Raw genomic sequence first — 22,204 nt, 5'->3', positions numbered from 1 at the left:
GCAGAAAAAAGCTTTAAGAAAGATCTAGTCTTTGCCCTCAGAGAACTTACATTCTTGAAGGGTACCAGACACCCAGATATTAAATAATTATCAATAAAAATGTCAAACTTGAAAAGCTTAAGAACAGGATAATCCCCTTGAGGACATGGACTGGCTGGTCATCTTTAAATTGTCATCATTTAGGGGCACCTGGGTGGCTCAGTCGTTGAGCGTCTGCCTTCGGCTCAGGTCATGATCCCAGGGTCCTGGGATCGAGCCCCGCATCAAGGAGAACCTGCTTATCCCTCTCCCTCTGCCCTTCCCTCTGCTTGTGTTCCTTCTCTCGCTGTGCCACTGTCAAATAAATAAAATCTTTTAAAAAATTAAGTAAAAAAATAAATTATCATCATCTAGTACAGTGGGAGGCATACAGCCGGCACTGTGTAAATAATTAAGTTCACAAACAACAGGACATAAAACCCCCCAAAAAGAAAAATGGCAATCAAACTGCCAGCACTCTAACCTTTAATTCTCTTCATTTTTTTTCCACGAAAGGACCACAGATGCTAACTCATACCCGACATCTACACATGTACAGGAACCAAAAGAGGCATCGGAATAAAAACTAGCTGTATTTTCCTACCTAACAAAGGGAAGTCAGTGTAGTATTACATTGAGAGGAAGAGATGAAATGGTATGAGATGACTTGTCTGCACTCTAGTTTAACTCCAAAAACAGGAAGCCAAATTAGGAGGGAAAACAAAAAGCCCACAAAGTTTAAGAAAACAGAGGCGCATTTAAAATATGACAAAAATAAGAACAAAATTAGCCATTCCTGAGCTATAAAAGAAAGAGGAAGTAATTACCACAGAGACAGTATAATTTCACAGTGATTCATAAGTAATGGGGAAAAAGTCAAAACCCAAATTTATAGAATAAAGAGCTAGGGAATGTGATAGTAGAAGAGATCTAACAACTCCTAGGACACTAATTGTTCAATAAATACTTGCTAGTAAATGCAAGAAAAGAAAAGAAAACAAAGTATTCTAAACATGACTTTTCATAGAATAAATCCCTCCGAAGGAGAATTAAATCCCAAGTATCCAGAAATGGATCCAGACTGCGTGAACTCAGCCTACGAGTCTATCCTAACTCCCGCTGAAATCTCAGAAAACTCCTGAAAATTTAACAAGCTAATTCCTTTACTGGGGCAAAGAAGTACCATCAAAGTATAAGAAACATTGGAGGGATCAAAGAAAGCATGAGAGCAAAGGAGAAATGAAGGAGAAGACACCAGAGGTCAGCCCTACTGCCAAAGAGGATTGCTATAAAAGAAAAAATAATCAGATACATGCCCTGCTTCAGTGACAGTGACCCTTGGAAGAACTGTCAAAATGACTAATCTGAATTCCACACTTGAACTAGCTCAACGCCTCACCGCTTCCACAGCCTGCCCGTAACAGTAAAGGCCATCCACACACTAAAACAGCCTGGTGCACGGACCAGAAAGAAATGGCAGTGTCTCAGGGACTGAAAACCACCAGGAAAATGTAAATAAAGTTAAGAGGAAAGAATAAAGTAATATGCTAAAGAGAAACAGAATAATGACTTTATAACATAACTATTTAAGAGAGCCCTCCTCATTCCTGGATTCTCTTTATCCCAATCTCCCAATTCTTTCAATAAACATTATTTAAGGCTTGACTCCATGCTAGGCATAATGGATACTAACGTAAGTAATATTACCCTACACATTTGTACTATTACTACTTGCTACTAGTATGCTGATTTTTTTGCTCTCCTCCACCATAAAGTCAAGACCATTCGATTACACTACTTGATGTATTTCTCCTGAAATACATGTGTAAAGTAAGTTTCCTGAAAGGATAAAAATCATGTTCAATTTATTCATCTCCTTTTAAGAAAAAAAATTCTAAAGCTCATTTTACTTTAAAAAACTGAGATACAACTGACACATAACATTGTATTAATTTCAGATTAAAGCTCATTTTCATATATTCTAAGCACCAGACATACCAGTGTAAACCTAAAACTGACTACAGGAAACTTACTCAAGTTTCCTTTCTTCTGGTTTTAGAGTGGCCTAATAATCTGATGTCTCAAACACAGATTTTTGTTGATATTTCCTTTGGAAATTATATTTACTGAATGTAACTGAAAATTCATTCTGTGAAGAAACAGACTACCCCCAGAGTTTAAAATCTATAGCAGTGTTTTTGAGACACAAATAATGGACAAACAAAAAAACAAAATCAAAATGGTAAGACAGAATGAGTGGCAGAAATGGGAGAACCATTAAAGGCGCAAGAATGGAAAAAATTTCAATGCACCCTTAAAATACGTCTGCCCGATCCCAGCTGTACCTCCCACTGTACACTCAGGGTTTGCTGCAGTTCTGTACATGCCACTAAAAGTCTGTTCTTAACACCATTAACTGCCTTTCCCTCTTGAAAATTTGCTGTTTCTACAGTGGTAGTCAGCCTGCCCATAAAAATGTCCATTTCTTTGCTTGAGAGACAACCCCACCACCTTACTTCCAAACTATAAATATTCTGGTTGCACCCAAATTCACATTTCATATAGCCTTTTATAAGGGTGAAAGAGTATGCCAATGCTAATTTTTTAGTAGCTTACTGCTCGTGGTATTGAAGTCTGCATAAATAACTGAAGTTAAACTTGCAAAAAAAAATCTGTAATTTCCAAAATTTAAAGACATAACTGGCTCAAAGGCCTTACAAATCAAAAAAGCCTAGTATATTAATCAAATATTCTGGTTAGTAATCATCTGGGGTAGTACAAAAAGAAGGTTCTCCTCACCTAAAATTCAGTCACTCTAATTCACTATAGTGAATAGCACTACAGTAATAGCATAGTGTATAGCACTGTTGTCCTTATAAAAAAACAACAAAAATGGAACCACAGTTCCTATCACATTCAAAAATAAATTCTAGATAAAGAACCAAGGGTAAAGAAAGGGATTAAACAATGAACAAAAAGAACAAAAGAAAAATCTGATTGCACTAAAATTAAAAACCTTTGCTCAATAAAAACACAACAGAATGAGAGTGGAAAGATAGCGATTCAACTGCATTTGGAAGGCTTTACTTCCTCAATATTTGAAATATTTACAGAAAATTATTACAATGAAAATATGGACATTGGGGAGCGAGCATATAGGTGCTTCTTGTGTTAGTCACTGAATTTTTCCTTTTCTTTGATATAATTCTTTTTTTTTTTTTTAAAGACTTTATTTATTTGAGAGAGAGAGGAGACACAGCGAGAGAGGGAACACAAGCAGGGGGAGTGGGAGAGGGAGAAGCAGGCTTCCCGCTGAGCAGGGGCTTGATCTCAGGACCCTGGGATCATAACCTGAGCCAAAGGCAGACGCTTAACAGCTGAGCCACCCAGGCGCCCCTGACCTCTGGTATTCTAAGATTTATGGGGCCTTATACTATCTGAAGAAGTTGCTTTCTCCAGTTGCTGCACTATTTCTACTCTGTCATAGCCAGTCTTAAAAATAATATGGCCACAAGAGTTGGAAGCCACACAACCACAGTTCCTCAAGATTAAATCTATCCCAACACCGAAACAGTAATACTCAAGCAAGAGAATATAGATTATGAAAGCCAGAGAACATTCTGATCCATTAATATCTATCTACCTACCTACCTATCCACACATGCATGTGTACATGTATGTATATATGTATGTTTGTACCCTGCTGTCTACGTATGTGTCTGAAGTATCTTCCGTCATTAGCCAGCATTTCTCACAAGTTGAAATAAAAGTAGTATATCCTATATATATCAAAAGGCCAAAGTGTGCAACATTAACTTGGTACCTTACTAAACACAGTCTTTTGTTTGTTTGTTTATTTTAAAGCTGAGAATTTTTTTTTTGATGTAGTGTTCCATGATTCATTGTTTGCATATAACACCCAGTGCTCCATTCAGTACGTGCCCTCCTTAATATCCATCACCAGGCTAACCCATGCCCCCACCCCCCTCCCCTCTACAACCCTCAGTTTGTTTCTCAGAGTCCACAGTCTCTCATGGTTCATCTCCCCCTCCGATTCCCCCCTTCATTTTTCCTTTCCTACTATCTTTTTCTTTTTTTAACATAAAATGTATTATTTGTTTCAGAGGTACAGGTCTGTAATTCATCAGTCTTACACAATTCACAGTGCTCACCATAGCGCATACCTTCCCCAATGTCTATCACCCAGCCACCCCATCCCTGCCACCCCCCACCACTCCAGCAACCCTCAGTTTGTTTCCTGAGATTAAGAATTCCTCATATCAGTGAGATCATATGATACATGTTTTTCTCTGACTGACTTATTCCACTTAGCATAATACCCTCTAGTTCCATCCACGTCATTGCAAATGGCAAGATTTCGGTTTTTTGATGGCTGCATAATATTCCATTGTGTATATATACACCACATCTTCTTCATCCATTCATCTGTTGATGGACATCTTGGCTCTTTCCACAGTTTGGTCATTGTGGACATTGCTGCGATAAACAATGGGGTGCACGTACCCCTTAGGATCCCTACATTTGTATCTTTGGGGTAAATACCCAGGAGCGCAATTGCTGGGTCGTAGGGTAGCTCTATTTTCAACTTTTTGAGGAACCTCCATACTGTTTTCCAGAGTGGCTGCAACAGCTTGCATTCCCACCGACAGTCTTACTAAACACAGTCTTAAGAAGTAATAACAAGGACGGGGGGAAAGATGGCGGAGGAGTAGGGGACCAGATTTCAACTGGTCCCCAGAATTGAGCTGGATAACTACCAGACCACTCTGAGCACCCACGAAACCAGCCTGAGATATAAGAAGATCTGGATCTCTACGAAGAGAATATCGCAGGCGGTTGGTTTTGGGGTTCGAAGCAGGGAGCCGTGATTCCGCGGGCAGATATCAGAGGATAAACGGCAGTGGGAGGGTGCCTGGCCGTGGGGATCCTACACCGCCGGTGAGCGACAGCCTAGCTCGCTGGGGACGGGCACAGACTCGCAGACCCGCAGACCGGTAGCAGCGGGGAAAGGACTTTAGGGCAGCCCCCGGGGCAGAAACCCGGAGCAGCTGGGGTCATGCAGGTGAACTGCAGCCCCCGGGGTGGAAACCCGGAGCAGCAGGGTCGTGCCTGCGAACTGCAGCCCCCGGGACAGAAACCCAGAGGGGGGGGGGGGGTCGCACATGCGAACTGGGAGCATCTGGCGGTTTTAGAAGCACAAAGGGCAGAGACGTGCCCCAACCTGGAGGCAGGACTGGGAGCGCTGCAGAGGGGCGCACAACCCAGGCCCCGCTAAAGTTTATAGCAGCACGGACAGAAACGGAGACGGTGTGGCCTGGAGAGCTCACTGAAGAACAGACTGCGATCTCTCTGCTCTGAGGCAGAGGGTTGGAAACCGTCTCTTCTGCTCTGACTCACGGAAGGGAAAGGCACCAGAGAACAAAAGCCCCAAAGACTGATTCCCGCTGAGCCCATCCCCCGCCACAGGAGGGCAGGGCAACTCCGCCCAAACAGGGTTGCCTGAGTAACAGCGCGGCAGGCCCCTCCCGCAGAAGACAGGCTGGGAAAACAAGAGGCCAGCAACCCTAAGGTCCCAAGAAAACAGCTGCATCTTGCTTGGGTTCTGGTCAATAATTTGGACTCTATACATTCCCTCAAACACCCATCAACAGAATGACTAGGAGGAGGAACCCCCAAAATAGAAAAGACTCCGAGATTATGACTTAGGCTGCAGATTTACAAATGGATGCAGATATAACCAAGATGTCGGAGATGGAATTCAGGCTAGCAATTGTGAAGACAATGGCTAGAATGGAGAAATCAATTATTGGCAACATAGAGTCTCTAAGGGCAGAAATGAAAGCTGAATTGGCAGAAGTTAAAAATGCTATCAATGAGATCCAATCCAATCTAGATAATCTAACAGCTAGGGTAACTGAGGCAGAAGAGCGAATAAGCGACCTGGAAGACAATATAATAGATAAAAAGGGAAAAGAGGAGGCCAGGGAAAAACAACTCAGAATCCATGAAAATAGAATCAGAGAAATAAGTGACACCATGAAGCGTTCCAATGTCAGAATAATTGGAGGGAGTAGAGAGAGAGAGAGGACTAGAAGATGTATTTCAGCAAATCGCAGATGAGAACTTCCCTAATCTGGGGAATGAAACAAACATTCGCGCCCTAGGCAGAGAGGACCCCTCCCAAGATCAAGGAAAACAGGCCAACACCCTGGCATGTAATAGTAAAACTTGCAAATCTTAGAACCAAGGAAACCATCTTAAGGGCAGTTAGGGGGAAGAGATTCCTTGCGTACAGAGGGAGGAACATCAGAATAACATCAGACCTATCCACAGAGACCTGGCAAGCCAGAAAGGCCTGGCAAGACATATTCAGGGTACTAAATGAGAAGAACATGCAGCCAACAATACTTTATCTGACAAGGCTTTCATTTAGAATGGATGGAGAGATGCAGAGCTTCCAAGACTGGCAGAAACTGAAAGAATATGTGACCACTAAGCCGGTCCTGAGAGAAATATTAAGGGGGGTTCTATAAAAGGAGAAAGACCCCAAGAGTGATATACAACAGAAATTTACAGGGACAATCTATAAAAACAATGTCTTCACAGGCAACATGATGACAATTAATTCGTATCTTTCAATAATCACTCTCAACGTGAATGGCCTCAACGCTCCCATAAAACAGCACAGGGTTGCAGACTGGATAAAAAGACAGGACCCATCCATATGCTGCCTACAAGAGACTCATTCTGAACCTAAAGATACATCCAGACTGAAAGTGAAGGGATGGAGATCCATCTTCCATGCCAGCAGACCTCAAAAGAAAGCTGGGGTAGCAATTCTTGTATCAGACAAATTAGATTTTAAACTCAAGTGTGTAATTAGAGACACAGAAGGACACTGTATCATTCTTAAAGGGTCTATCCAACAAGAAGATCTAACAATTTTAAGTATCTATGCCCCCAACATGGGAGCAGCCATCTACATAAGCCAACTGTTAACCAAAATAAAGAGTCAAATTGATAACAATACGTTAATTGTAGGAGACCTCAATACTCCACTCTCAGCAATGGACAGATCATCTAAGTGGAAAATCAACAAGGAAACAAGAGCTTTGAATGATACATTGGACCAGATGGACCTCATAGATATTTACAGAACATTCCACCCTAAAACAACAGAATACTCATTCTTCTTGAGCGCATATGGAACTTTCTCCAGAATAGACCATATACTGGGTCACAAATCAGGTCTCAACTGATACCAAAAGATTGAGATTATTCCCTGCATATTCTCAGACCACAATGCTCTAAAACTGGAACTCAATCACAAGAAAAAATTTGGAAGAAATTCAAACACTTGGAAGCTAAAGACCACTCTGCTCAAGAATGTTTGGGTCAACCAGGAAATCAAAGAAGAACTTAAACAATTCATGGAAATCAATGAGAATGAAAACACATCAGTCCAAAACCTATGGGATACTGCAAAGGCGGTCCTAAGGGGGAAATACATAGCCATCCAAGCCTCACTCAAAAAAATAGAAAAATCCCGAATTCACCAACTAACTCTACACCTTAAAGAACTAGAGAAAAGCAACAAACGATGCCTAAGCCACGCATTAGAAGAGAAATAATTAAAATCAGAACAGAAATCAATGAATTAGAAACCAGAAACACAGTAGATCAGATCAACGAAACTAGAAGTTGGTTCTTTAAAAGAATTAACAAGATCGATAAACCACTGGCCAAACTTATCCAAAAGAAAAGAGAAAGGACCCAAATTAATAAAATTATGAATGAAAGAGGAGAGATCATGACTAACACCAAGGAAATAGAAACAATTATTAGAAATTATTATCAACAACTATATGCCAATAAACTGAGCAATCTGGATGAAATGGAGGCCTTCCTGGAAACCTATAAGCTGCCAAGACTGAAACAGGAAGAAATTGACAACCTGAATAGGCCAATAACCAGTAACGAGATTGAAGCAGTGATCAAAACCTCCCAAAACACAAGAGTCCAGAGCCTGATGGATTCCCTGGGGAATTCTACCAAACATTCAAAGAAGAAATAATACCTATTCTACTGAGGCTGTTTCAAAAAATAGAAACAGAAGGAAAACTTCCAAACTCATTCTATGAGGCCAGCATTACCTTAATGCCCAAACCAGGCAAAGACCCCATCAAAAAGGAGAATTTCAGACCGATATCCCTGATGAATATGGATTCCAAAATCCTCAACAAAATCCTAGCTAATAGGATCCAACAATACATTAAAAGGATCATCCATCACGACCAAGTGGGATTTATCCCCGGGATGCAAGGGTGGTTCAACATTCACAAATCAATCAGTGTGATAGAACACAATAAGAGGAGGGAGAAGAACCATATGGTCCTCTCAATTGATGCAGAAAAAGCATTTGACAAAATACAACATCTTTTCCTGATTAAAACTCTCCAGAGTATAGGGATAGAGGGAACATTCCTCAAGCTCATAAAATCCATCTATGAAAAACCCACAGCGAATATCATCCTCAATGGGGAAAAGCTGAGAGCCTTTCGCTTAAGATCAGGAACACGTCAAGGGTGCCCACTCTCACCACTGTTGTTCAACATAGTACTAGAAGTCCTAGCAACAGCAATCAGACAACAAAAAGAAATAAAAGGTATTTGAACTGGCAAAGAAGAAGTCACATTCTTTTCGCAGACGACATGATACTTTATGTGGAAAACCCAAACACTCCACCCCCAAATGATGATAACTCATAGAGCAATTCAGTAATGTGGCAGGATACAAAATCAATGCACAGAAATCAGTTGCTTTCTTATACACTAACAACGCAACTGTAGAAAGAGAAATTAAAGAAACGATTCCATTTACAATAGCACCAAAAACCATAAGATACCTCGGAATAAACCTAACCAAAGAGGTAAAGGATCTATACTCTAGGAACTACAAAACACTCATGAAAGAAATTGAAGAAGACAGAAAAAGATGGAAAAATATTCCATGCTCATGGATCGGAAGAATAAACATTGTTAAAATGTCTATGCTACCCAGAGCAATCTATACCTTCAATGCCATCCCGATCAAAATTCCAATGACATTTTTCAAAGTGCTGGAACAAACAATCCTAAAATTTGTACGGAATCAGAAAAGACCCCGAATCGCCAAGGAGATGTTGAAAAAGAAAAACAAAGCTGGGGGCATCACGTTGCCCGATTTCAAGCTATATTACAAAGCTATGATCACCAAGACAGCATGGTACTGGCACAAAAACAGACATACAGACCAATGGAACAGAATAGAGAGCCCAGATATGGACCCTCAACTCTATGGTCAAATAATCTTTGACAAAGCAGGAAAAAACATGCAATGGAAAAAAAGACAGTCTCTTCAATAAATGGTGCTGGGAAAATTGGACAGCCACATGCAGAAAATGAAACTCGACCATTCTCTAACACCATTCACAAAGATAAAGTGGATGAAAGACCTCAATGTGAGACAGGAATCCATCAAAATCCTAGACAAAATCCTCTTTGACATTGCCCACAGCAACTTCTTTCAAGATACATCTCCAAAAGCTAGTGAAACAAAATGAACTTTTGGGACTTCATCAAGATAAAAAGCTTCTGCACAGCAAAGGAAACAGTCAACAAAACAAAGAGGCAACCCACAGAATGGGAGAAGATATTTGCAAATGACACTACACATAAAGGGCTGGTATCCAAGATCTATAAAGAACTTCTCAGACTCAACACCCAAAAAACAAATAATCAAGACAAAAAGTGGGCAGAAGAGATAAACAGACACTTCTCTGAAGAAGACATACAAATGGCTTAACAGACACATGAAAAAATGTTCATCATCATTAGCCACCAGGGAAATCCAAATCAAAACCACATTGAGATACCACCTTACACCAGTTAGAATGGCAAAAATGGACAGGGAGAGAAACAACAAATGTTGGAGAGGTTGTGGAGAAAGGGGAACCCTCTCACACTGTTGGTGGGAATGCAAGTTGGTACAGCCACTTTGGAAAACAGTGTGGAGGTTCCTCAAAAATTTAAAAATAGAGCTACCCTATGACCCAGCAATTGCACTCCTGGGTATTTACCCCAAAGACACAGATGTAGTGAAAAGAAGGGCCATATGCACCCCAATGTTCATAGCAGCAATGTCCGCAATAGCCAAACTGTGGAAAGAGCCGAGATGCCCTTCAACAGATGAATGGATAAAGAACATGTGGTCCATATATACAATGGAATATTACTCAGCCATCAGAAAAGATGAATACCCAACTTTTTACATCAACATGGATGGGACTGGAGGAGATTATGCTAAGTGAAATAAGTCAAGCAGAGAAAGTCAATTATCATACGGTTTCACTTATTTGTGGAACATAAGGAATAGCATGGAGGACACTAGGAGAAGGAAGGGAAAAATGGGGGGGTGGGAATTGGAGGGAGAGATGAACCATGAGAGACTGTGGACTCTAGGAAACAAACAGGGTTTTAGAGGGGGAGGGGGATTGGTTAACCTGGTGATGGATATTAAGGAGGGCACGTACTGCATGGAGCACTGGGTGTTATACAGAAACAATGGATCGTGGATCACCACATCAAAAACCAATGATGTATTGTATGGTGACTAACATAACATAATAAAACTAAAAAAAGAAGTAATAACAAAATAATTGTGGCAGGATAAAACAACTGTAGAAGATGTAAAAATGAGAGGAAATCACCTGAAGATATACAGGAAAAGGGCAAGAGCTGAATCTACAGCAGCATTTCCTCTATGTGTATCTCTTGGATATTACTTTATTGTCATCTTGGATAATCACAATGCAGAGGTACATTTTAAAGGTTCTGATCAGTCCTAAAGTAAAGAGGACTACTGGAATATTTAGCCCAGCGTTTTCCAAATTACCTGGCCATGAAACCCTTTTGCTCCAGTAATACTTGTTCGTATATGATTAATGATCCACTTTTAAAGTGCAGAACTAAATAGCACATTTTTCTCTCTCTGAATTGATTAAAAATGAGTACAAGATCCAAAAAATTTCTCTATTTCCCAAAGAAAACTTAGCTGAAATTTAATCCTTTTGTAACACTTCCATAAAACATTTAATGTCTCTCTCTGATACCTGACAGAAGAGTAAATAATGTTTCCAAATGAGAAAACAAAAATTTAAATCTTGTATTTTATTTTAAAGCTATTACAAATGTAAACTCAATCCAGCAAATAATAATCTCAGAAACAGCTAGGCTTTATTAATAAACTTCTAAGAATTTAAACATGGTAAAATAAAACTGGATTCCCTTTTAACTTCCCATGTTTAAAATATTTAATAATTACAGCATGATATTTAGAGTAAATTCTCAATTATTTACACAAAGTAGATAATGCTTAAGTAAAAAATCCAAAGATCAGTTCTATTTGCCTTTGGAATATACTGAGCTTCTACACTAGGTTTACCTTTCTAATTATATTTTCCCTCACTGAATATTAAAAGTAGTTTATGTTATCATGGTACACATGTGAAAACAAGAAAAGTATGGCCCAAGCCTTTGCTGAAAAACAGGGTTATCGGATGCGTTCAAAAATTTTTTAAAAGGAGTATACCAAGAAATGATTAAACAAGAAATTAGCCTAATTCGGGGGGGGGGGGGGGGTTGAGAAATCACTTAATTTTATGTAAAAATAATTTGAAACTCAGGAAAAGACAACTAAACTCAATCTTTTCAAGACTATGCTGGAATCAGATCTAAGCCCAGGACAAAGAAAATGTATAGTAAGTCATGAATATATTCACTCGAGCATAAAATAAAGCACCCCGGGGCGGGGGGTGGGGGGCGGGGAGGAGACTATTTTACACAATGTGGAACTTCTTAAAAAACAAACAAATAAAAACAACTCTTTAAGTAACTGACCTAAATATTACAGCAGCAAACATACTTCTTTTAAGGGAATAAAGCAACAAAGAAGCCATTATCAAGTTTTCAGTAACAACAAAAAAAATCAAGAATAATATATCAACACTATAAATAAAAAGTCTGAAAGGAAACAATTCTAAAGGCTAAAAAAAACACAAATACACACCAAAAACCCCTCCAAAAATGAGAGACAAAGAATCAACAACAGTAAGGATGAAAGTGATTATGGTATAACCCCAAATGTGAGAACATAAAATCTATCCTGAATTAAGGGAAAAAAAACAAGAAGGCTATAAAAGGATCTTAAAACACTGTCTTCTTTTATTCTCACTAAAAAATTATAAATTTTAGAAAGGTAGAGTTTATTTTTTTCACTGATTACTGATGGGAAGGGCAAATAATAATCAAAGGACTTCCTTCCTTCGAATCAAACTGTTCACACCAAGGAACAGCTACAACAGTGAAAGGCCACCAATGTTTTGAAGATATAAAAACCATGTCTGAATTTGAAGTTTAACATAGGTTAAACTCATTAAAAAAAAAAGTCTTAAAACACTGAAGGAACATACCACTAAGTCTTGATCTTGAAGCAAATTACAAATTGCCTCATATAACATGGGTCTTAAGTCAGACTTGAATTTCACAGAAATCCACTGACCGATGAGCCAAATCACCCTGCGTCGCAATGGCTTATACCTGGATAAGGAAAAATCATGAAATTTAAATGATAAATATTTTACAAAGCCTATTTCATTTTGTATATTTCATCATTTAAATTTTAAATATAGTAAAGAAGCAATCTGTATTTTTTATATAAAAGCATAAAAGCTACTTCTAAACATACCACAGTATAAATACTAACAATAAAAGTTCTGATCTACAAAAATTGAAAATTCGTAGGCAGATATATTGCAAATCTAATTACTTTAAAGAACTGTAACATAAATATGTACATAAAAACAAGTCCATTTCTGTTCCTCAAGTAACCAAAAACAGTTAATCTGAAAAGGCATAAGCAGCTAATGTCCCAAACCTAAGGCTGAAGAGGCCCTAAAAAAGTAGTAATAAAGGAATTCCTGTATTCAATTTTCTAAATCCAATTGTTTATCTTACAAAGATTGTTTTCCAGAACACTGTGAGAGATTTCTACATTTACATAAAATACTCAGTAAATAATAAATAATAAATAAAATACTCAGGTTTCTACACTGATTTTAGGTAAATTCTCTAATTTTTTAAGAAGTGCCCTATTACAGAATGTGACTCATATTATCAAAATAATGATTTACTTTTTAAAAGCTGTAAAACATTTACAGTAGCAGGTATACACATTTCTTTCTCTATGATCATCTTTGCTAAAGGCAATGAAGTTTCTTTAGGCAAGGAGAAAAATCACAAAGCTATAAACAACTATGTATAAGAATTCCACCCACAAAGTCTCTTCTTGATACTATATAAATTTTAGTAGTGAGATGATAATTGTTTCAGGGTATAAATGGAATATGCTAATGAATATGCCACATATTTTAGGAAATTACAAAATTATAAGATGATCAAGCATACAGAAAGAATTGCTCATTAAAGATGCAAAAAAAAATGTGTTTAAGTACTCCCTGCCCTCAAAAAGTTTATCTCACCGAAAATAATTAAAGAATGCAAAGTTATATAATAGGATTTCAGAAAAGGGACAGAAAAGAGTGGGTACGAAGAAATGGGATTTGAACAGCCTAAGATAAACAGTATTTTGGGCAGAAAACTGAAAAAATACCATTTCAAGGAACAGGGACTGTTTAAATAAAGTCACAGAGGTGGAAGTAAACAAGACTTGTGTACACAGTACACCCACAGAACTATCAGTTCTGAACCGAGATCTCGGAAATTGCTATATTCAACATTCCACTCCAGATAAAAAGAACGAAGCTCAGAAAGGTCAAATCTTAAATTCACTTAGATCACAGTCACTTCTAAAATTGGAGGATAGTTTGTTCCTCAAAATGTGCTCCCTGGACCAGCAGCATCATCATCCTGGAAGCATGATGAAATCACACAGTCTGACCCAGACCCTAACACATAACCTAAATCAGAACGTGTATCTTAACAAGATCGCCAACAGATTCAGATGCACATTAAACTTTGAGAAATACTGGTCTAGATCAGCTTGGTCCAGAAGAAACGTAATGCAAGCCAAATATGCAATTTTAAATCTGTTAGCACCCACATTAAAATAAATAAAAAGCAGGTGAAATTTTAACATTTTTTTTAACTCAGTATATGCAAAATATTATCATTTCACAACATGGAATCAATACATATTTTACACTCTTCAGTTTTTCAATTTAAATTTTAGTTAATTAAAATTAAAGTCATTTCCTCAGTTGCATTAGGTACAATTCAAGCACTCAACAGCCATATATAGCAGCTACTGTACTGGACAACACAGATCGAGAGTAAATAGCCTCCAGGGTTTAAGGACAATCAAACCACACAGTGTGTTCCCACTAAAGGCACATGTAGCTACCTAATGAAGGTTTTCTCTACATCAAAGGCTCTCTAGCTTACTGTTGGCAGAGTCACAGTCCATCTTACCACAGACTTTATAGGACATGGCAAATTCGCAGCCACTGAAAATATTCACTGACTGAATAGGTAAGTAGCTATTTACTAGTCAAAAATATTTTTTCGGGTTTTTTTTTTAATTTCAAGTTTTTATTTAAATTCTACTCAGTTAACATATAGTGTGATATTGGTTTTGGAGGGGTCAAAATTACTTTTAAATCATCTCCAACTCTACAATTCCCCAGCTCTCAAGGTTTATATAGAAGCCTTCTAGTCATTCATTAACGCAGTCAAAAAAATGTTACCTGATCTATGACTACATGCTAGGCATTCTGATAGGCACCAGATCTACAGAAATAAATCAACAGAAATGCACAATTCAAAACAAGAACAAAGTCTCTTGGAATTTTTAAGTCTCTAATTCTAAACTAAGAAAAATATTATAAAAACTCTCAAAGACCTTTACCCTTCCGTTTCATCCGTTCAGTACCTAAAATTAGTCAAGTGCCTAAAAGTATATGAAACATAAGAATTTTAAACATCAGGTAGCTCTGTACTACTGAATGGGGCAACCCAATACAAGCCTAAAGTGCATCCAAATGCTTTCTGCCATGGTGTCTCTCCATCCTATCTACCCTCTCCCAGACTTGCAGTATGCTATGTGTGATCCCAAGGCATTCAGTCAGTCACCCTTCACAGTTACTATTTGTGTCTGACTACTTCTTACACCAGGCCTAGCCCCGGCTAAGTCTCCAACTGGCTTTCTTGTGTACACAGTTTTTTTCTAGAATCCAGGTATCTCCATATTTCCCTTACCTTTGTATAAAATTTCCTCCTGCAAACTATCTTACCTAACATCAAATACTTCATACATGTTACAAATCACAGTTAAAGTAAAAAAAATAACCAACTTTATTTTTCAACTCTAAGAGACACAAGTCTTACTCTACACTAGATATGATCAGCTAACTCATACCATAACTTTTTAAAAATTTTAAGCAATTTTAATGCCTTCCTATCTTCATCACAAAATTAATAAGGTAAATTAAGTGTATTATTAACACAAAGTTTCATACTTGCCTATTATGAATGACTTGTAATTCTGGAAGAAGTTGGTTTTTAAACCACTGATCAAAATCAACACTGTCAAACAGCTCATAAGCCGCTAATCCAACAGCATTATACACTACAAAGAAGATTTGAGAAAAAAAATTTTAATTTCAGATGCTGGGCCCAATGTTAAGTGTCTTATATAAGAAATTAATCCTTAGGGATACTTTAAAACATGTAATATGCTAATAAAGGGAAATTTACAATGTTAATCAAAGACATTATTTAAACAGACATTGTAGATTCATTATTTAAGTTACTTTACACTGTTTTTCCTAAATACTCCTTAGTGCTTTCAAACAGAAAGCTACATTCATTTAAACATATTCAAGTCAAATTATAAAAATTATAAAATAAGGGCACCTGGGTGGCTCAGTTGGTTAAGCAACTGCCTTCAGCTCAGGTCGTGATCCTGGAGTCCCAGGATCGAGTCCCACATCGGGCTCCCCGCTCAGTGGAGAGTCTGCTTCTCCCTCTGACCCTCTCCCCTCTCATGCTCTCTCTCACTCTCTCTCTCTCAAATAAATAAATAAAATCTTTAAAAAAAAATTATAACATCTGCTTCTAAATGGACACAATATTTTATGATCTGGTCCTTACCTACTTCTCTCCAGCCTCATCTCTCACCACAACCCTTTACACTTTATGTTCCAATTAAACCAAACTACTCCCAGTTCAAAACTTAACTGTTCTTGCTCCTCTTCCCTTCAAATTTTTGTACACATTGCTCCTTCTGCCTGGAACTCTCTTTTCACATAGCCCCTCCCCTTGTTAACTCCCACTGATCCTGGTGTTCTCATACTATACTTCTTTAGGAGCCTTTCCCTATGCACACCCATACTACCTTGTGGTTTCCCAATGGACTACCTAATTGCCACCTACTTTAACATTAATCACTGGTACTATGCTATAATCAATTGTCTGCTTACTTAGCTATCTCCCCCACCAGACAGTTCCTGTATTTTAGGTATCCCTGTATCCCAATCTTCCAGCTTAACACCTGCCACAAAGCAGACATCCCAAACATTACTGAAGAAATAATATTTCTAAATCGGTTCAGTTTAACATACCAGCATCTTTGATTAATAGTGCATTCATATCTTCCACATTAGTGGGTCCTGAAAAACATAAGTATCAGCAAAGGTAAATAAAACTAGTTTTTAAAAGATACTTTATTTCAACTCAATTTACTAGTTTATCATTTCAGTTTAGCATAATAAATTTCATGATATTAAATATACATACAGGTATAAAGGGAAAGCCCACATTTTGTTATCATCACCATTAGAGAGCACAGGTACAAAATGTAAAGCCATATTACAATTTTAAAAATCATTGTAATGTATTTGAAAAATGTCACATCAAGCAACAATCCAAACAAATATATGCCACAGATTGCTAACTAGTGTATAATACCTTATATACCCTGATTTAAAAGAGAACTCTTAAAAGAAAAAATAAAAAGATGAATCCCTCAAAAGAAAAACAAACCAACAGAAAAGAAAAAGCATAGGCCATTCACACAAGAAGCTCTAAACATAATAAACAAACCAGGTCATGACAGTACATTAAAGGATGGCAACAAAAGAAAAAGTGCAGACAGAAAGTGAGAGCCATCATGTCAGGTGGAAACTTCTGAATAAAAAGTTGGCAGTCTCCTACCACTGTCCAGAAAGGAGAGTGTCATGGTTAAGCCGTGAAAAATACAGTTTCCTTAGTAAGTCTATTTCTTTAGAATAGAAAGATTTCTAGCAAGTTTATCAAAGCACTCTTCTGCTGTTAAATATGAATTTTTAAGCTCACTACTTTAAGAAGCTGGAATAAGTACAGCCCTAAATAAGTCAACTGCTCCACAACTGGAAAGATAACTAAACTCTGAAACCACTGAAATCCTTACCACCACACAACTTATTAGAGTGTAACCTAAATAGCTTATCCACTTTCCTACAGTGGTTTAAAAAAATAATAATAAATAGAAGAAAATGGAAATGATGTTCTAAGCTCAAAAGAAAAAGTAACTGAAGCAGTACAAATATAACCAACTTTAAGAATCAGTAATCCTACATTAATTAATAAATAACTGTAACTTAAAAATCAATCCATATGAAAATACAAGTAACACTAAAATTATCTTCACAGATGAACAAAGTAAAACCTGACAGTTTTTTCCCTTGGTTTAAAATTTAAGAACATTCTTTAGGTTTTTCAGAGAACAAAAGCCTGAAAAGTGAGCTGTCCACTCACTACCACAAACAAGATCAAGCATCTCCTTCCCTACAGAAGCTTCTCTTGCTATTATTTGCTTATATCAACACCTGCTCAATCCCTGGTCCCTTACTATGTAATTTCTGCCCCAACATTTCAAATAACCCATTGTCTCAGAAGATTCCACGGCCTTCTGCCTCTTCCATTACTGGACACTTCTAATAATGTGCTCTTCTCTCCAGGATTCACTCCCATATTGTTCCTCACACCTCTGGAAGAGTTTCTGACCTGGCTTTTTTTTCTACAGGACCTTCATCTTTTCATATGCCTGAAGGTGAACATCTTGGATTCTCTCCTTGAACTTGCTTTTGTCTCCCAAGGCCCTTTACACACACACTCTAAAAGTAAAACTCTATCTCCAAGCACTACTAATAACAGCCTCCCTGTCATTAAGACTCAAGTTCAGGATCATGTCCGTCACTCTCCCTTGCCCAGCACAGTCAGTCAGTCACCACAAGTCAATCAACAAAGAGTTACTGAGAGTACCAGACACTGGGAATAATGTGTGAACAAGACAGATGTGATCACTGCCCCTCTTCCTGGAATTTACAATATAGTAGAAAAGTCAGAAATGATAAATTACACTTGATATTACTTATGAACAACCTGCTATTAGCAATCAAGTACCAGAAAGTTCACACCATCATTCTCTCTCTTAAATCCATTATCTTCTTTCCATTCCCACTGCCACCATCCTGAGCCTAACATTTGTCATTTTGACCTTTTCTCCCACTACTTTCACAACACACTCCAGGTAGACCACTTCTCCACGCAGTATACCTGACTGCCTACTATTTTGCTTATGCTGCTAGTATGCTTACGAGAGCAAAATCCAACTATCATGTTCAATGGCCTATCTCAAGGCCGCCTTTGTCAGTTGCCCATTCTTGTTCTCTACCCTGAAAGCCATCCCTTCAGAAAAGAACACATTCGGGTCTTCCTCAGATTCCCATCTATTATATGGTGTAGGAAAAAATGCATTGCACATGGGAAGCAGGCACTCAAAACTATTTTAACTGAACATGGATTAATAAAGTATAAAATATACTTCACCTTGAAGTGTCTGCATCATTTCTAGAAGTACAGGAGTAAGAGTCTGATTATATTCATGGAATATATCTATAAATAGTACTTCAGTGCAAGGCTGGAGAGGAAAGAAACCAATTTTCTAGTGAAAACAATGGTATATTGTATTGATCAATTCTACAATAAAGCAAAGAATACTCATTCTTAAAATCATAAAACTCCAAAAATGTTTCCAATTCTTGATGTTTTTACATAAAGTAGATTACAATTGTTGTAGATACACTGGGAAAGAAAAATTATAATTTGATTCCTAACACACAGAAAGTTTATTTTACTATTTCAATCATTTGGCATTAGGCATTCAAAACGTAAAACTCCAGAGAGAAAATAACTTATTTTTAATTAACAGTTCTTTAAATTAAAAAAAGCAATCTAAAGCCACATTCATTTGCAGATTCAGTACTATAAATGACTATGCAGGAACTAATTCGTTAAAAATTATATTTTTCTTAACAATGACACAATAAGTAACAACTGCAACTCAGGAATTCAATTCACCACATAGAACAGTATTTTTTTTTTTTAATTAACATATAATGTATTATTTGTTTCAGGGGTACAGGTCTGTGATTCATGAGTCTTACACAATTCACAGTGCTCACCATAGCACACACTCCCCTCCATGTCCATCACCTAGCCACCCCATCCTTCCCACCCAGCGAATAGTATTTCTTTTAACAGACACAAACAGTAACAGAAGTCAGTGTTAGCTACATAGTAAGAATGATTCATTTTGGTTCTTAAAAGTACCAAACCATCACATTAATACAAAGGAATTATGAATTTTGAAGGTAACATGCTTTATGTTTTAAAACAAATCTTACACACATACTGAAATATGTATAGATGAAATGATACGTCACCTCAAATACTTGCTTCAAAATAATCCAAGTTGGGGTTGGGAGGTACTCATATGAAGTAAGATTAGCCATGAGTCGGTAACTAATAAACGTGGGTTTTGGAATATACAAGGGCTCATGATATTATTCTATTTTTTAATATGTTTGAAATTTTCCATAAAGCAAAGTTTTTAAAAATTAAAGCAGTTAATTTTTTAAAAAAATTTAAAGCACTAATAATTTCTCTAATTAACTATCTCTGGTTTTCTATGTAAGCTTACAAAACTAAAAACATTAACATACATTCTTAGAAAAATAATAGTGTAAATTATGTAAACACAACTTTTCACACACAAAAAATAGTTAGAAGGCTACATTTGATTAATTTTCCTCAAATGTTGGCCATATAAAAAAATGTGTGCTTAGAAAAACATTCTAGAAAGCATTCTAAAGGGGCACCTGGGTGGCTCAGTTGTTAAGTGTCTGCCTTCAGCTCAGGTCATGATCCCAGGTCCTGGGATCGAGCCCCACATCGGGCTCCTTGCTCAGCGGGAAGCCTGCTTCTCCCTCTCCCACTCCCTCTGCTTGTGTTCCCTCTCTCGCTGTGTCTCTCTCTATCAAACAAATAAATAAAATCTTAAAAAAAAAAAAAAAAGAAAGAAAGCATTCTAAAATTAAGAGCAGTGGGCTGGTCTCAGAATCACATTTGGTGGTACAAGAAATAACATATCAAAAAAAGCTTCAAAATTACTGAAATACTTTGGGGGGGGGGTGGGGTGGGAATCATTCTAGCCAAAGAGAAGTAGTTTTCATTTTCAAAAACATTTCCTATTTCTGCACTGACAATTACTTTTCCATCAATGTGACTGCAAAATGCAGAAAAATTCAGTTTGCAAACCCCAAACTGAACAACAAAAATTTAGGTTAAAGTTCATAATTAATTAATTAAGTACTTTCTTCTCAGATACAGATTCCTACAATTATATTTCCTATTTGTCTGGTTATTAATGCTTGGAATCTTTAACAAAATATCATTCTCTACTAAGAGTTATAGAAGCATTAAGTATTTCCCTATCAATTTTTTTTTCAATCAATACTTACCCTCAAACTGTATTTCCAAGAATCTCCTCCTGTTTCTTCCACTGCTGCAATTAAAAATACGACAAAAGATGCTCACCATGCAATAATGGTGTTTCCAAAGTTTCATTTTGGAATACAAAGATTTTAAATAATGTCAGTCTATTTCCATGAATGGTTTTAAACATAACACTGAAAGCAAATCCTTGGGAACACAAGGCCTTACACAGATCTCTTTACTATACACTATAGATCACATCTGTGTATGGGAATCTCCCATCAAGTGCTTACATAAGCATTCTCACTTTCATTAAAAATTCTCTATGGAGGAAAGCTCAAAGGGCTTTGTCACTTCCAGAGTAAGTGATATCACCTGACTTGCACACAGTAAGCACTCGAATATAACTATAATCCTGAGATTATTTCATTTCAATATAACAACGTTTTAGAAGTTAAAATAATTAGTAACATTTTCAAAAATGTTCTATATTTAAATTTTTTTAAAAAGTAAAATACTTCAGGGACTTGTACAAATCTAAGAATTCAGTGTGTCATATTATACTATTATATCCACTGCATAAAGAAAGCAATATGAAACTTAAGATTTTAGCTCAGAGAAAAAGCAAAAACAAAATAGGATACATATAGTGTAATGCTGTATTTCCTAAATGAACTAAAATTATTTTTAAATAACAAAAAGAGGGCGAAGACAAGTCTTCCAAAATATCTGAGGCATTCTTAAAATCTTAGGAAACGTATGAATAGAACTACACAAAGTCACCCAGTCAAAGGGATGAGGAGAGCCTAAAATCTAGCCTATGTCTGAGGACAGCTTAAGTAAAACACAGGCACTTTATTCACACACAGGTACTTTATTCACACACAGGTACTTTATTAGACACATAATTTCTTGATTTTCTGTAGCAAGGACCTTGCTACTTTTATTCTATTATTAAAATTCAAACAGATAAAAAAGATCTCCCAGAAAAACATTTTAAGCATCAAAAAATTCACCTTAAAATTAAAATTTAAGTAGGTGATCTATTCAGCAATTCAGTAATTTTCCAAATTTCTTTTTGAAATAAAAATGTCTACTAATAAAAAATAAGATGGAATGAATCACAAAGTACAAACTGACCTGATAACAGAGACAGGTAGTTTATTTTATACTTTTGTTTTAAACTATATATCATATGTTCATAGGAATATCTAAAAATTTTAAAAGGTATCTTTCTGGAGAAAACTCCATGTATTTGAAAAAAATCATTCATTTTCTGCTTCTCAATTTGTTCT

General features: G+C 36.9%; 1 protein-coding gene across 2 annotated transcripts in view; it reads right to left on the bottom strand.

The window, feature by feature from the left end:
* The window catches only part of IPO11 (importin 11), a 211,476-nt gene that overhangs the window by 124,486 nt on the left and 64,786 nt on the right, over window positions 1–22,204 (bottom strand). For both annotated transcript variants that reach the window (XM_044916828.1, XM_021702083.1), the window contains exons 12-16: window positions 20,936–20,979; window positions 18,963–19,053; window positions 16,715–16,762; window positions 15,615–15,720; window positions 12,548–12,674 (exon numbers count right to left, since the gene is read on the bottom strand). In XM_044916828.1, the coding sequence (XP_044772763.1) occupies window positions 12,548–12,674; window positions 15,615–15,720; window positions 16,715–16,762; window positions 18,963–19,053; window positions 20,936–20,979 (416 nt within the window). The remainder of the gene's footprint in view (window positions 1–12,547; window positions 12,675–15,614; window positions 15,721–16,714; window positions 16,763–18,962; window positions 19,054–20,935; window positions 20,980–22,204) is intronic.

The sequence above is a fragment of the Neomonachus schauinslandi genome, chromosome 7, assembly GCF_002201575.2.
Source record: "Neomonachus schauinslandi chromosome 7, ASM220157v2, whole genome shotgun sequence".
Lineage (NCBI taxonomy): Eukaryota > Metazoa > Chordata > Mammalia > Carnivora > Phocidae > Neomonachus > Neomonachus schauinslandi.
The sequence above is the reverse complement of the archived record's forward strand: the minus strand, read 5'-3'. Positions and strand labels throughout refer to the sequence as shown.